Below are 13,299 nucleotides of genomic sequence, written 5' to 3' on the forward strand. Positions count from 1 at the left end.
CTTCAATGAGATGGCAAAGGTTTTAGTACAGTGTGGGTGCTGATCTGTCTGTGTGGCTCCTACTCAGTTCAGCCTACTGTTGTATTGACGCAATAGTTTGGTGTAATAGAAATACCTTAGAAATAATAGTATTTCCACACAGTTAGATTAAAGCTAAGATCATTATTTAAGCAGTATGCTTTTAAAAATCAGAGAAACTGTAGGCAAATATCCTCTGTCCTCCCCATTGTTTTTTAAAGACAAATGAAAAAAGCAATACTGCTTCTGTTCTGGGACCATCATCAGCCACAGCCAGACTATGTATATTCCCCTTAACTAGGAAGAGCGTGTGTGTGTGGTTACTGTTATTATTTTCACTGTAAAATTGTTACTTCAGAAAGGCATAGGACACTAATAAATGTAACAGAAGTGTCTTCCTGAATGTGCATTTTAATAAGGAGATCTTTTACTGTAGTCAGCAACACAAAATTTGTGTAGCTGGAAAAAAATATTTCTCCTGAAAGGTTAATGGCGATTTTAACTCCTGTGTCTTGCTGGTGATGCATGATTCTTTTCTTCCCTTGATACCAGCTCCTCACTTCTTTGAAAGTTACCTCTGAAAGGTATAAAAGCAAAGCTGTTTCAAGAGGCATAGATGGTTGGAAAACATCTATGGGGGTGGGGGGGGAAGGGGGAGAGGGGTAACGGAAGGTGTGGGCAGAAGCAAACCTGAGCAAGTTACCTCAAAGCTTACATTATTGATGGAAATGTTGATATGTCAAAAGAGCTTTGTGATGAAATGTATTCCAAAATAAATGAGAACAAACTAAATATAAATATAGCATAGCATGTATTATGTCAGTGTTGTCTTTTTTCTGTTTTACAGTTTCATACTGTCTTTTAAATGAAATGTATTTCTGTAGAGGGTGTCAATTAATACTTAGTTACACTTCTAACCTCAAAAAAACAAACCCAAACTGTTGAGTGTGACTGGAAGAGGGAAACAGAGTTGCTGGTTTTGTCACCTGGTGCCAGGTTTTGTATTTTTTTCATTCCGCTTGGTTCGAACAGGAAACTTTTAGTTTCTCCCTACCTGTATTTCCCCACCTGTATTTATGCAGCAGTAGGTTGGACCCAGTTAAGGACAACTAGCAGGGTGCTGTTGTACTGCTCCAGAGCAGCACAGCCTGAACCTCTAGAAGACCCTGCCGTGATCCATGTGGAACCCATGACAGATAGGCACATGTATATCTTTCTAAATTTACCTGTGATCTAGACAGCCTGTCTGTTGAACTATTAGGAGATAACTTTCTGCAACATGGTTGTTACTTCCAGGAGATTATTTGTTTTTGATGGAAATATGGACCCTGATTTGGTTTGCCTTCATGCCCTCCAGAGAATGCTTGTAATGATAATGGCAAATTTCTCAACTTGCTTACCTGTATGCCAGCATGGTAGTGAGTTTTGCTAAGCTGCGTCTCCTCAGGTGAACTTTCATGTGTTTTGCCACTTTGTTTATCATCTGGCAAAAACTAACAAAAAATCTATTTCTTATTTTCTGTTTTCCTCTTTCTAAGTATCAGGTCATCAAGGTGCAGTTGCATCATTCCTTCATTACAGTATAATTCACAATGCATTAATATAGCATGTATTTTTTTTCCTGAAACTTGAGGTGTTTAATATGTCTTTAACTTTTTGTCATTCAGGATGGTGATGAGTCATCTCCGATTTTAACAAGTTCTGAAATTGTTAAGATTCCAGATCCCCAGATGTCTATGGTAAGCAGTGCTCCAAGTAATGCAGTCTGTGTTAAGAGTATTTTTGTTGAAGTTTTCATAAATGGAGATGAAAGCTTGCCTATATTGTTATCTCCACTATTTTAAAACTCAAGTAGAAAGATGTATTTGACCAGTTGAGAAACATCAGTGGGTTTGTCTTTTTGTAGTTTGTTTTTTTTTCTGCTGCTGCTAGGTTAGAATACAAGAATTGATTTACTGCTTATGTTCATCTTCTGCTTTCCATACCTAATGTGCTTGCTTCTGAGGTGTAGGAAAGCAGAGAATGGGTCTTGTTGGCAAAAGAGTTCACAGGGTGGGAATATAAGGTAGGAGGGAGCTGGAGAAAAGAAATTTAGAGGAAGGTGCAGTAACTCTTGATCACTTCATCTGTTAAAATATTTTCTCCCTACACTCTCTTGTATGTTGTCTTTCATGTAGACAGTGCCTAAGTACAGTTCTAGAAAAGATTTCCATTATTGTGGATGCCAATTCAGTGGGACTGGTATTGGCAGCTTTGGGAACCTTAATGTAAGTGGGCTTCTACTGGCAACACTGTTTGAGCACTGTGTAATCTAACACTGCAACAGCAAGTCTGACAATGCTGAAAACTGCCTTGGCTGCTGAAATCTCATTGACACTGTGGCTCCTATTGTGGCTCCTACTGTTGCTAACATGGTATTAACAGTGGGAAAACTTTGAGAAGTTTTTCTTGCATACAAAGCTTCATACTGCAAACATCATCCTATAAATGTTTATAAAGTGGCTAGCACGTTTGAGTGCTGTCTAAATCACAGATGTGTTGACTGAAACGCTTGCATTTTGCAGCAGTTCACCAAATGGCAAGGTAGGATTTGTAAATCTTATGAAGTAAAAAGCAAAACAAAAGTTCAAAGTCCCCAACAACCCTCCACATATTATTGAAGGAGTTTCTTCTAAAACAACAAAATAATCCAGAAGATGCTGTGGTTTTAGATATGAATTTAAATTGTCATGCATTACTCAAGGTACTGGTGAGTCTTTGCTAGGTGGTTTTACTTCAGTAGTAATTCTCTCCAGAGTTTAAATATTTGTAAATACTGACTTACCCTCTGCATTTAGGAGAACTTAGTAGAAAGCAAACATCACAAGCTTGCTCGAAGCTTAAGAAGTGGACCTTCTGATCATGATCTGAAGCCTAATGCAGCTACACGAGATCAGCTTAATGTAAGTCAGTTGTAAGATAGCTAAATTCAATGTTGTTAGGTAGGTTGGTATTAATATATGGTGACAAATTAAGGAAAATACAGTTCATGGCAGTTTAAAGAAAGTCATTAACAAACAAATGTCATTAAGTGTGTCTTACAAGGGGTTGGTTAGATGGGTCCAACTCAGAAAGGAGCAGAAGGTACTTGCTCATTTTTTTGTGAACAGTTTTGGGATGTTAAGAATCCATATTGTGCATATACCATGTAGGTGTAAAAGTAACTGTGTATGTTTGCCTATGCTGCCAGTTCTATCAGCCACATAACCAAGGGGCATCACTGTGATAGCATGAGAATTTTGTGTTGTTGGAAAGCTTGTTTGTTGTCAGTGTTGTGTTTTGTTAGTGTAGTCTGTTAACTTGTGGATTTTGCTTGTTCGTGTTTTTAACCTCACTTTCTGACTGTATATCTAATAGATCATAGTGAGTTATCCACCGACAAAGCAGCTAACGTATGAGGAACAGGATCTAGTTTGGAAATTCAGATATTATCTTACTAATCAGGAGAAGGTAAGTGGAATGATTTGAGAGGACTTATTAATGCAAGACGTGCTTCATCTGGCACTCATTCTACAATGTTCGGTCCTTGCAGAGATACAGAGCTTTAGTGTCTTGGAAGCTAATCAAGATTCTTTTAACTCTTTATGTGATGTTACTGATTCAAAAATTGGTGACTAATTTTCCTTCTTAAATCATATGAACTGGCTGTTACTACAGCAGTCTTTCTACAAACACTGACTGTCAGCCTAAAATACCAATGTTGCAAATTTGTCTTCAGCAAAGAAATTAGTTACTAGAGGTGCTTCTTCATCCACTTTAGAGAAGGGTTAGCATTACCAGAATAAGTAGCACCACATCAAAAGCCTAAAGTAAATAACTAAATAATCCCCTAGCAGTAGGCATTTTTTTATGTAGTGGTAATTGTGGTAAAGCAATAACCATTGACTTTACATTTTACTTAGAGGATAACTCAGCTGCATTTTTTGGGGGGACATACCAGAACAATCCAGTACTGTATTGTCACTTACATAAGTAAGGTTCCCTAGGTCTGTGCTTAGGTAAATATAGTCTGAATCTAGTTCTAGCTTAACATGAAACATTAATTTCTTAAACCATTTGTTTAGCATGGGTTTTGACTGATGAATTGTCCAATCTCTTTCTGTTTAGGCCTTGACAAAATTCTTGAAATGTGTCAACTGGGACCTACCACAAGAGGCAAAGCAAGCACTGGAGCTGTTGGGCAAGTGGAAGCCCATGGATGTGGAAGACTCTCTAGAACTTCTGTCATCTCACTTCACCAACCCAACGGTTCGGCGATATGCTGTCGCCAGGCTTCAGCAGGCTGATGATGAGGTATTAACTGGTCTGTGGGTACATGTGACAGTCAGCTGGTCTCAGGATTTTTAGTCTCATTGAGTGCTTGAAATGTTTGCTACTTTTTAAGGCATTGACGTGAATAATAGTGATGGAAAAGTAGTAGCACTTCCTGATAACTGTCTTAGTGTGAGCACCCAGTTGTAGCTGGTTTTGCCAAAGTGAAACAACCATGTTCCTCCTCAGAAACCAGTGATAAATTTGGATGTTAACCTACACAGAAGTGCTCTGTACTTAAATAGTCTACTAAAAGATTTCCAACAAATCCACCTGGTAAATTGAAACAGCATATTGTCACACTTCTGTGAAAGATAGTGTGTAGAAAAGCATCTGTGGACATAAGGTGTTTCTAGTTATATACTCATGAGAATATGATGAGCTGTGATTTGTGAGCCCACTTAATAGATGCTGATCTGTTAAAATGTAACTATATATTTTATTTTCTTTTGACAGTGTATTACTATAACTCTTGAATCCTTGGCAATCCATAGTTAAAATAGGGAGCGTAAATGTATCAGATTTTTGCAAGCCTAATTCAATAGCCAAGGACATACTGCTTTGACTGTAAAAGTGTACCTTTTATGAAACATTTTATGAAACATTGGAAGGCAATTAAACAGATCAGGTTGAATAGTAGAGGGAAAAAATTAATTATAAACAGCAAGTGATCAACGTTCTACAATCTGAAACAGATCAGATAGTGGGTTTTTTGGGTCTCCCGCTACACAAGGGATCAAAAAAAAAACACAACAGAAAAACCCCGGATAGTACGTGGGAGGAGAGAATCTGAATTCCTGGTATGATGGTCTAGATTTTATGCTTGAATTTTCTTCTTGGGAGCCACAAACCGAAAGGCTTATTTTGTGGATGCTGGAAACAAGTAGGGCAGCATAACTAAAAGAACTTTAAAGTAGTAATTCCACTTAAATATTTACTTAATTAGCACTTAACTACCTTTGAGTAACAAAAAATCTGTAGTGTGAAAGGTATCTTTTGGGAGTCAAGCTTCATCGTACACCAAGATTTCTATTATATATTGGTTGCTAGGGAGACCCCAATTTCCATTTCTTTATAGGTCACAAAGTCGTGATGAAGTTTTTCTATAAATTAGCATTTCGAAAGCCTACGGAGTCCTAGTCAGCTTTGAACCCCTCAATTAACTTTCACTTTTTTTCCTCTGTGAGGATTTGCTGATGTACCTGCTACAGTTAGTCCAGGCATTGAAATATGAGAACTTTGATGACATAAAGAATGGACTGGAACCTAGCAAGAGGGACAGTCAAGGTTCAATGTCGGAAAGCATGACAACATCTGGAACTAATGGTGCAGAAATAGACAGGTAAGAAGCTTAGATTTCCAGCAGAAAAGCAGAAACATAATGTTGTAAGCCCTCAAATGCGTACTCCTTTTTAGGGACCATTACATATTCAGCATACTATTAAAAACCAAAAAAATTGTGTACAACCCCTGAGCTTTCATGGAGTGTATTTACTGACTACAGATAGCTTATGCAGCAGATACTCTTGGTCTTGAAGTGTGGCCTTTGGTCTTACGGCATGAAAGGAAGACATCTTCTGGAGATCAGGAAGAACACTGGGCATTTCTTCCTTCTGTCCTTGCAAAAGTTAAGATGTTTTCAATGAAGTTGTTGTATGAGGCTCTACGTCCCACTTTCACCAAAGAATATGAATCTAAAAGTCTGATCAGTCTGAAATGGGAAGAAATTTCTTTCTGCTCCTGCAAGAGAAGGTGTAGGGAGAGTCCTGTAAATGTAAAGGAGATGGGCGAGCACACTTTTTATTCTTAAAGGAATCCAGAAGAAAGGCTGAAATAACTAATTAATATAGTATTAAGGAAGGTGAAAGCAAACTTGGTTAACCAAAGTGTTCTGTGAATATTTAATACAAATTTGTAGGGTTTTTAGTCTTAAGCTTCAGTTGTGTCACTGGGATATACTTTTCATATTACAAATACACTGCTCTTTGATCTTGCTGCTAAGCTGTAGAGTGGGTGTCCTGGGATGTATGGTGTATTTTTAGGCTGCAATGACACTTAGACATTAGTAGAGCTGTTGGATTACTTCCTTTCAGGTAAATTTACTGTGATAATTTTGCCTTGCAAGCATTGGGTTTGTGTACTGTTATGTGTAATTGCATTCTAGAGATGAGTGTTTGCAGGTGTTGTGTATTAGCCATTTCATCTGAAGTACATATAAAAAAGTTATCCTGAAAATGTGGACTTGCTAAATTCGTATCTGTGTCTACTTATTTTTTTTTTTTATGGAAGATGAAACAAAATGCTAAGTTAGGTGTAAGTGAATGTCCTTCACAGCCATAAACTGTGTAGCTATCCAGGCAAAAAGTTCTGCATTTTTAGGAACTGCACCTGTCAAAGATGCTGTTCATGCAGTTAGTTCTGAAACAGAGAAGCGATACGATCTTCACAAATACTTCTCATCCAGTTTTCTGATTTTATTATGCTGTGGAAGTGAAAATGTGTTGCTATTTCCATGCATGTCCCCTGCCCCCCAAGCAAGAACTTTGAATCATGCCAGTTACGTACTTTACTTTATGTAGTTCCCAGATCATGAGTCCTATTCCACCTGTTTCCTCACCACCCCTTACTTCTAAGACAAAGGAGCTTGCAGACAATGAAAACCTTGATGTAAGTCAAATGCTTTGCCTTGCGGTTTTGATACCTGAGGCTTTTTAGTCATGTAGTACTAGTTTTAGTTTTTGTTTGTGACTGTTTGAATCTTTCTACTGTATCTTGCTGAATACTTGAAGTGCTCAAGGAATGTAAGTGTAAACTAAATGCTAACAAAATAGCAGTAGCTCAACTGATTTTTTTTTTAACAGGCCAGGTATTTATGTATATGGTCACACTATCCAAAATTGGGGGTCTGGGCATTGAATATTACTATAAAATTACCGTCCTTTGAAGGAGAAAATTACTGTAAATGCTATCTTGTGCTGATTAGATACTGCAATTACATGTTTGAGGTGTTTTAAAGCAGATTTTTTTTTAATGGAAGACAGTTACCCAAATGTTACATCTTTGCAGTCTGTTCTTCCTATAGCTGTATTCTTTGGCATGGGTGTCATCTTTTTGCCCCTAAGTGAGATACTGTGATTTACATCTTTGAAAGATTGTCTCAATTTATACCATGAGTAGAAGAGTAACACAAATGGGACCAAAAGGAGGGAATGATACAAGGAAAAGACAGTTTGAGGGAATCAGATTTTAATCTGATGTGCAGTTAACTGGTCCGTGAACTAAGGTTCCATTACCCATTGCAAATCTTTGTTTTTTGTCTCAGTATTGCACAGAAATTAAGCCTCAAAACGAGCATATCAGTAAAGATACACAGATTTCTTGTTAATTGGAATATTAAACCTTGAAAAAGCAACTAAATAATGTGTATCCTTTACAGAATTGTTCTTTATGCTAAAATGTGGAACATCTTAATGAGTTTCAGATCTTCTGGGTGCAAAACAGGGTAGGAGATTCCTTTCAAAGTTGAATGTTACAGCAAGGGATAATTGCATGTGAGGAAAGTCTAATATATTGTAAATAGAAACTTTACATTAAAGACTTATTGGAGAGTATTGTGTACTTTTGACATGTTGGTAAATACATTACTGTAGTAGTGGACATATTTCTATTTGTATTGGAGTTGCTGGTTTTATTTGGAGTAATATTAAAAGTAATATGGTTTAAATATTAGATTGGATTGGATTCAACTTTTGAAAGGGAATGCATCTCTCAACTCACTGCAGATACATGTTTTTTTTTTTCCTTAACCTTGTCTCTCTCCTAAGGACTCAGACTTCTTTATAACTTAATTTTGCTTTTCTTAAACCCCTTGCAGCAAGACCTTTGCACTTTCTTGATATCTCGAGCATGCAAAAATTCCACGTTGGCAAACTACTTATACTGGTATGTTAGAAACAATTTATTCATACTGTATCAATGTCTAATCGAAATCAAAGCTATAATGCCCAGAAGGATGCACAGCAAAATGTGATCTGTCTTGAGAATCTCGGTTCCTGTCAGGATGAAGTAGTAGACTTAAATCAGTGTATGTTTGAACAGAATAATTAGTAAAAGGAGGGTGAGGGTGCTGGCTTTTAAGTGTCACAAATGTGCCTTACTGTTAGACAATGGAAGGTGATTTGTAGGCTGTTAAGTACAATGTTAAAAAGAGGAAGAAAACCCTATACTTTGTAAGTTGTCATTCAATTCGTTTATGGTGGTGGGAAGGAGAAGTTCACCTTCTGCTCTGCTTTTGTGTTTACAGTTTTTGATGGTGTTGGGTAGAATATTAAAGTTACGCACTTTAGTATTAATCAAGAGTGTGCTTTATGAAGGTTCACAAGGCACTAAGTTTTTTTGTGCTAACCTTCTTTTTTAGATTCCATTTGTGGCTATTTTCTGAGAACTAACAAAATGTCATTGCAGATGTGCTTGCTTAAGGGGGAACTTTAGTTGTGAGTAGTTCGTTTAGATAGTGAGAGGTGAGATTACTCTGTTAAGGATCTTGTCTCACTTCAGTGATTTAAGAATTAAATCAGATGCCTAAACTAGTGATCTGCATGCCTTTTGAGTAACCATTTGCAGAAGAATTATCTCATATGAAGAAAGCTGAGATGAAAGCTGTACTCTGTGAAAGCGTGTGTATAGGTATATGCACATGCACAACACATACAACTATTTACTTGTATATACACACGTATTTTAAAATAGAGCTTAGATGCTTTATGTAGCTGAACTTAAGTCAAATGATTCTCATTTGTGTCCTTTAGATATATCTAATAATAAAAATACTAATACATGTTATGGTACGTTAATGTAATATGAATATTAATCACAGATAAGCTGTAAATTAGGAATGGAGTGTGATATGTGACGTAAACATGCCAAACTGTTCTTATAAAATTCTTATAAGAATCCTAGCCTACCCTGAGAGTGATTTCATTTGTAAATTTCAGTAGCTTGAGTTTAAAATGTGTAAGTGCATGACTTAACTACTGTTCCGTAGTGTACATACTTCTATTGCAGTTGCCAAAGGTAATGTTTTGCTTCAGAAAAAAATGCTATTTAAAGTATTAAAATAATTGCAAGCCTAATTGATGTAGGTAGAAGCCAAATGCTTGACTTCATTAAATATTTTTTATTTGAGTTAAATGCTAGTAGGTTAGCATATTTCTATCACATTGCTAGAAACTTTGCACTTACATTTCAGCAGCATCTCAGACACGCAGTCTACAGAAAGTTCAAAAATCCAGAACTCTGAAGTTTTTTTCTTACAACTAAAACAACAACAAAAAAAAAACCTCCAGCAAAATTGTGAACAAAAATCCAGTCAATTTAGTCTTTGTTTTCTTCCCAGACATCTCAATTTCTCAGTGACAAAATACAAATATTGCAGCTGCTCTTTGAGCTGATGTAGCTATAAATCCTCTTGGCTGCTGATCAATTGCTCGTTTCAACTATCCAGACACAGCATGCACCTAAAATAATCAGTGGAAAAGGTACAATAACCCTTGAAAATCAAAACTCCCTGCTCAGTCACCTGTCATTGTAAAGCTATTCCATCCCTATATTTTAGCAGTGGCTACAGAAGTCAGTGCTACTGCTTTTTTCTGTCTCTTTTTTGGACGTATGAGACATCCATAAAAGTACGAAGCATTACTCTTAGTCCTTGTTTCAGGATAGCTTTGAGAAACTGTCTAGGGCTTTTTAATAAATGAGGGTGAAAGTAGCGTGTTCCAATTCAGTGCTTCCTATTTTCCTTGAAGTTTTGATGCACGAATTTTGTAAATATGGGCTTATTTTTATACACATGCTACTGCAATCTGGTTTTGTCACTTTAGTGAGGGGTCAGTGTAGAACAATATGTTAGCAAAGTTCTAGAAGTAATCTCTAGTTATAGATTTAATTGGGACAATACTCAGAAAAAGTTACATATGCCTTATTTTAAGGTATATAGTATTGTGTATTTACATAGGACTAGTCAAATCTGATCAGCTGCAAATGACACCTCTAATCTTGTGCTGTAACAGTTCAGTTGCAAAGAGATTCTGCACAGGTGTGTAAGAAGGGGATAATTCTAGCTGTCAACATAAAGTCCAAGCATGTTTGTTGAATGTGTGGAGTCACTTTTGAATTCAAATGCAGTGTCTGAAAATTGACTGACTTGCTCATTGGTTCCTTTTTACTACTGGGATTACATGTTTTTACTGGGTAATACTGGGAGATATATTGGTCAGCAGAAGGAAGACCTTCTGTGCATAGCTACTTTCTGTTTGTCAGTGCTGTGTGTAGAAATAAGCACAAAAGCTTTCCAAGCAACTGCTTAACATAACAAATTAAGTTTTAAGTGTAACCGTTACAAAATGTACTATTTAGATCTTCTGCTCGAATCACAATTTTAGAAATGGAAACTTATTTTGGAACGTAGACGTTGCAGAGCTGCTACAGGAACAATACCTTCTCTTCCATCACTGCTAGTAGCAAAATAGGAACATGTAGAGTGAGATTCTGTGTATTTTTGTAGATATACTTGAATAGCAAATTTGCAGACACTACATTATTGAGAGGGTAGTAGCACAGTGGAATGCTCTCTACTTCCATGTTTACTGCTTCATTGGAGTGTTCAGCTAATTTGGACTTCTGACTTGTCCTGTTTGAGTGGTGTCATTTCACTGTAAGTGAAAGACTGCAAAAACTTTGATAGACTCTCCTGATTCAAGTGGGAATTTGACTATGCAATTTTCAAGAGTTTGCCGGTTGGTTGATATCTCAGTCAAAGATTGACGTTAGTCCCAGGCTGTAATACAGGGCTGCTGTATTTCACTCCAATTGTGTAGCACCAGACTACACTAAAACATGGGCTGGTTTTATGCTGCAGGTATGTAATAGTGGAGTGTGAGGACCAAGACACTCAGCAGAGGGACCCAAAGACTCACGAAATGTACTTAAATGTGATGAGAAGATTTAGTCAAGCTTTGCTGAAGGTAATGCCTCTATGTAATCAGTCTATTTTATTTCTGTTTTCTTTATTGGCAGCACTTGTCTTTGCAGTGCAAATGGAGATAAGACCTGCCTTTTAAATTCATAGTGTTGTTCTGTGTATCAGCAGCAGAGGGTGCTGGAGTAGCAGGGAATAAAAGCAAAAACAACAAAAACCCATTGTGAATTGCATTCTATAATTTATAGCAGATGTGCAGTCTTTCCTGACTTCAGTGTATCTCACGCTTCATGTTAATTCTCATTTTAGGGGTGTAACTTAAATCTGATTCTTAGGCTTCATGGGAGTATTCTGTGTGCTTATCCTTACTAACTTATTTTGGCTGTGTAAATAGGTTTGTCATGCATGACTTCACCACTGAAATTATTGAAGCAAATTGAAGTGCAGTAGTAGATCAGATAACTGATTGCTAGCTACAGTGATTCTGATTGTGTTTTACAGAAAATACATATTGAATTGACAGGAAATTGATCATTATTCACTTACCTCTTAAAAGCTCAGAGGTGTAAGAATAAAAGAATAATTTCTAGGTAAAATAATTACAGAACAAAGAACTAATTTTGTTTCTTTTAATTCATGCAGGGTGATAAGTCTGTCAGAGTTATGCGTTCATTGTTGGCAGCCCAGCAGACATTTGTAGATCGGCTGGTTCATGTAATGAAAGCAGTGCAGCGTGAAAGTGGGAATCGTAAGAAAAAGGTAACTAAGGGATTGGAAAACTTCTCTCTGGGTAGAATTTGACAATAGGAATGTTAGCTTTTCACTAAAAAAATCTTACCAGTGAAATTTAGAACAGATGGACATCTGTTCTGTAATAATTTTAGCGAACTTTAAACAAACTTTGGAGAGGTTTACATGGGTCAAAGTTCCAAAGTGTTCTGCAAGTTTGTAGATGAAAAACAGACGGGGCTCTTGAGGAAGAATCGTGGGATATTTTGGCAAAAGGAAGATATGAGAATAAATGAATAGTTGATGATATAACAGTGAACAAGTTGTGGGGGATGTGGGAAGGGAGCAGAGGTTACTGTGGTGTAAGAGTCATGCCATGATAAATAATGTAATTGGACTAGCGGCAAGGTTTCATTTGCTCCAAGAACACCAGAACTATTCTTTTACAAGGAGTGCCTTTAACAGAACTTTCTGTTGCATCTTGAGGAAAAGGATTTATGTCGTAGGTGCAGTTTAAGAAGCCTTGTCCTGGGTTAACATATTTTAAGTGGACTCGACAGACGGTTATGGGGAGGAAGCAGGAACCCCAAAGGGATTTCTATTCATACGTTATCTTTTCTGACACACGAGAGTATTTTTAAACAGGGATTTTTCAGTGTAGTAACTTTTGTCACCTTCTTTCTGTAAGTTTGTGGGATATATTTGTGCAGGAACTTAATGTCATTATTTTTATGAAGTGTTGTGAATGTTTATGTATCAGTAATAAAGGTGTAATCACTAGAAGAGGAGAAGGAGGGTTAATGTTCTTTTATAATAGCCAGGATATTTCTGTAAAAGTAAGAAACACATGGCTTTGATTTTTGGATTAAAATCTAGCTAGAAGCAATTAAGAAGTAGAAGTATTCCTAACACTAGTGGGCTCCCTTAGTGTCTCTCTTGTGTTTGCCTGTTATATTCAGTAGGGGAAGAGACTAGAGACATCTGTGTATTCGACCTTAATTATGTAGGGCACCAAGTGTAAAGTAGCCAAAAATTGACTGGTGTTGTGTTTCTGATAACTACAGATGTAGGAATGTAGACCAAGCCCTGATATCAGTTTTATTCAAGCTGTTGGCAATGTGATTTATCGGTGGTAGGGAATCTGCATGAGTTCTAGGATTTAAAGGGTCAGAACTAAGGACTTGAATCAAGTTTCTGAAACAGAACCAACATTTGATACTGATATA

At 36.9% G+C, this 13,299-nt stretch overlaps 1 protein-coding gene across 3 annotated transcripts in view; it reads left to right on the plus strand.

The window, feature by feature from the left end:
- Positions 1 to 13,299, plus strand: part of PIK3C3 (phosphatidylinositol 3-kinase catalytic subunit type 3) — an 84,313-nt gene that overhangs the window by 18,112 nt on the left and 52,902 nt on the right. For 2 of the 3 annotated variants that reach the window (XM_075411318.1, XM_075411319.1), the window contains exons 7-16: positions 1,686 to 1,757; positions 2,196 to 2,285; positions 2,856 to 2,960; positions 3,415 to 3,507; positions 4,165 to 4,350; positions 5,556 to 5,710; positions 6,948 to 7,035; positions 8,243 to 8,310; positions 11,285 to 11,390; positions 11,987 to 12,103. In XM_075411318.1, coding sequence (XP_075267433.1) covers positions 1,686 to 1,757; positions 2,196 to 2,285; positions 2,856 to 2,960; positions 3,415 to 3,507; positions 4,165 to 4,350; positions 5,556 to 5,710; positions 6,948 to 7,035; positions 8,243 to 8,310; positions 11,285 to 11,390; positions 11,987 to 12,103 — 1,080 coding nt within the window. The remainder of the gene's footprint in view (positions 1 to 1,685; positions 1,758 to 2,195; positions 2,286 to 2,855; positions 2,961 to 3,414; positions 3,508 to 4,164; positions 4,351 to 5,555; positions 5,711 to 6,947; positions 7,036 to 8,242; positions 8,311 to 11,284; positions 11,391 to 11,986; positions 12,104 to 13,299) is intronic. The other variant, XM_075411320.1, reaches the window with a different exon arrangement.

This window comes from Opisthocomus hoazin, chromosome Z (assembly GCF_030867145.1).
Source record: "Opisthocomus hoazin isolate bOpiHoa1 chromosome Z, bOpiHoa1.hap1, whole genome shotgun sequence".
NCBI lineage: Eukaryota > Metazoa > Chordata > Aves > Opisthocomiformes > Opisthocomidae > Opisthocomus > Opisthocomus hoazin.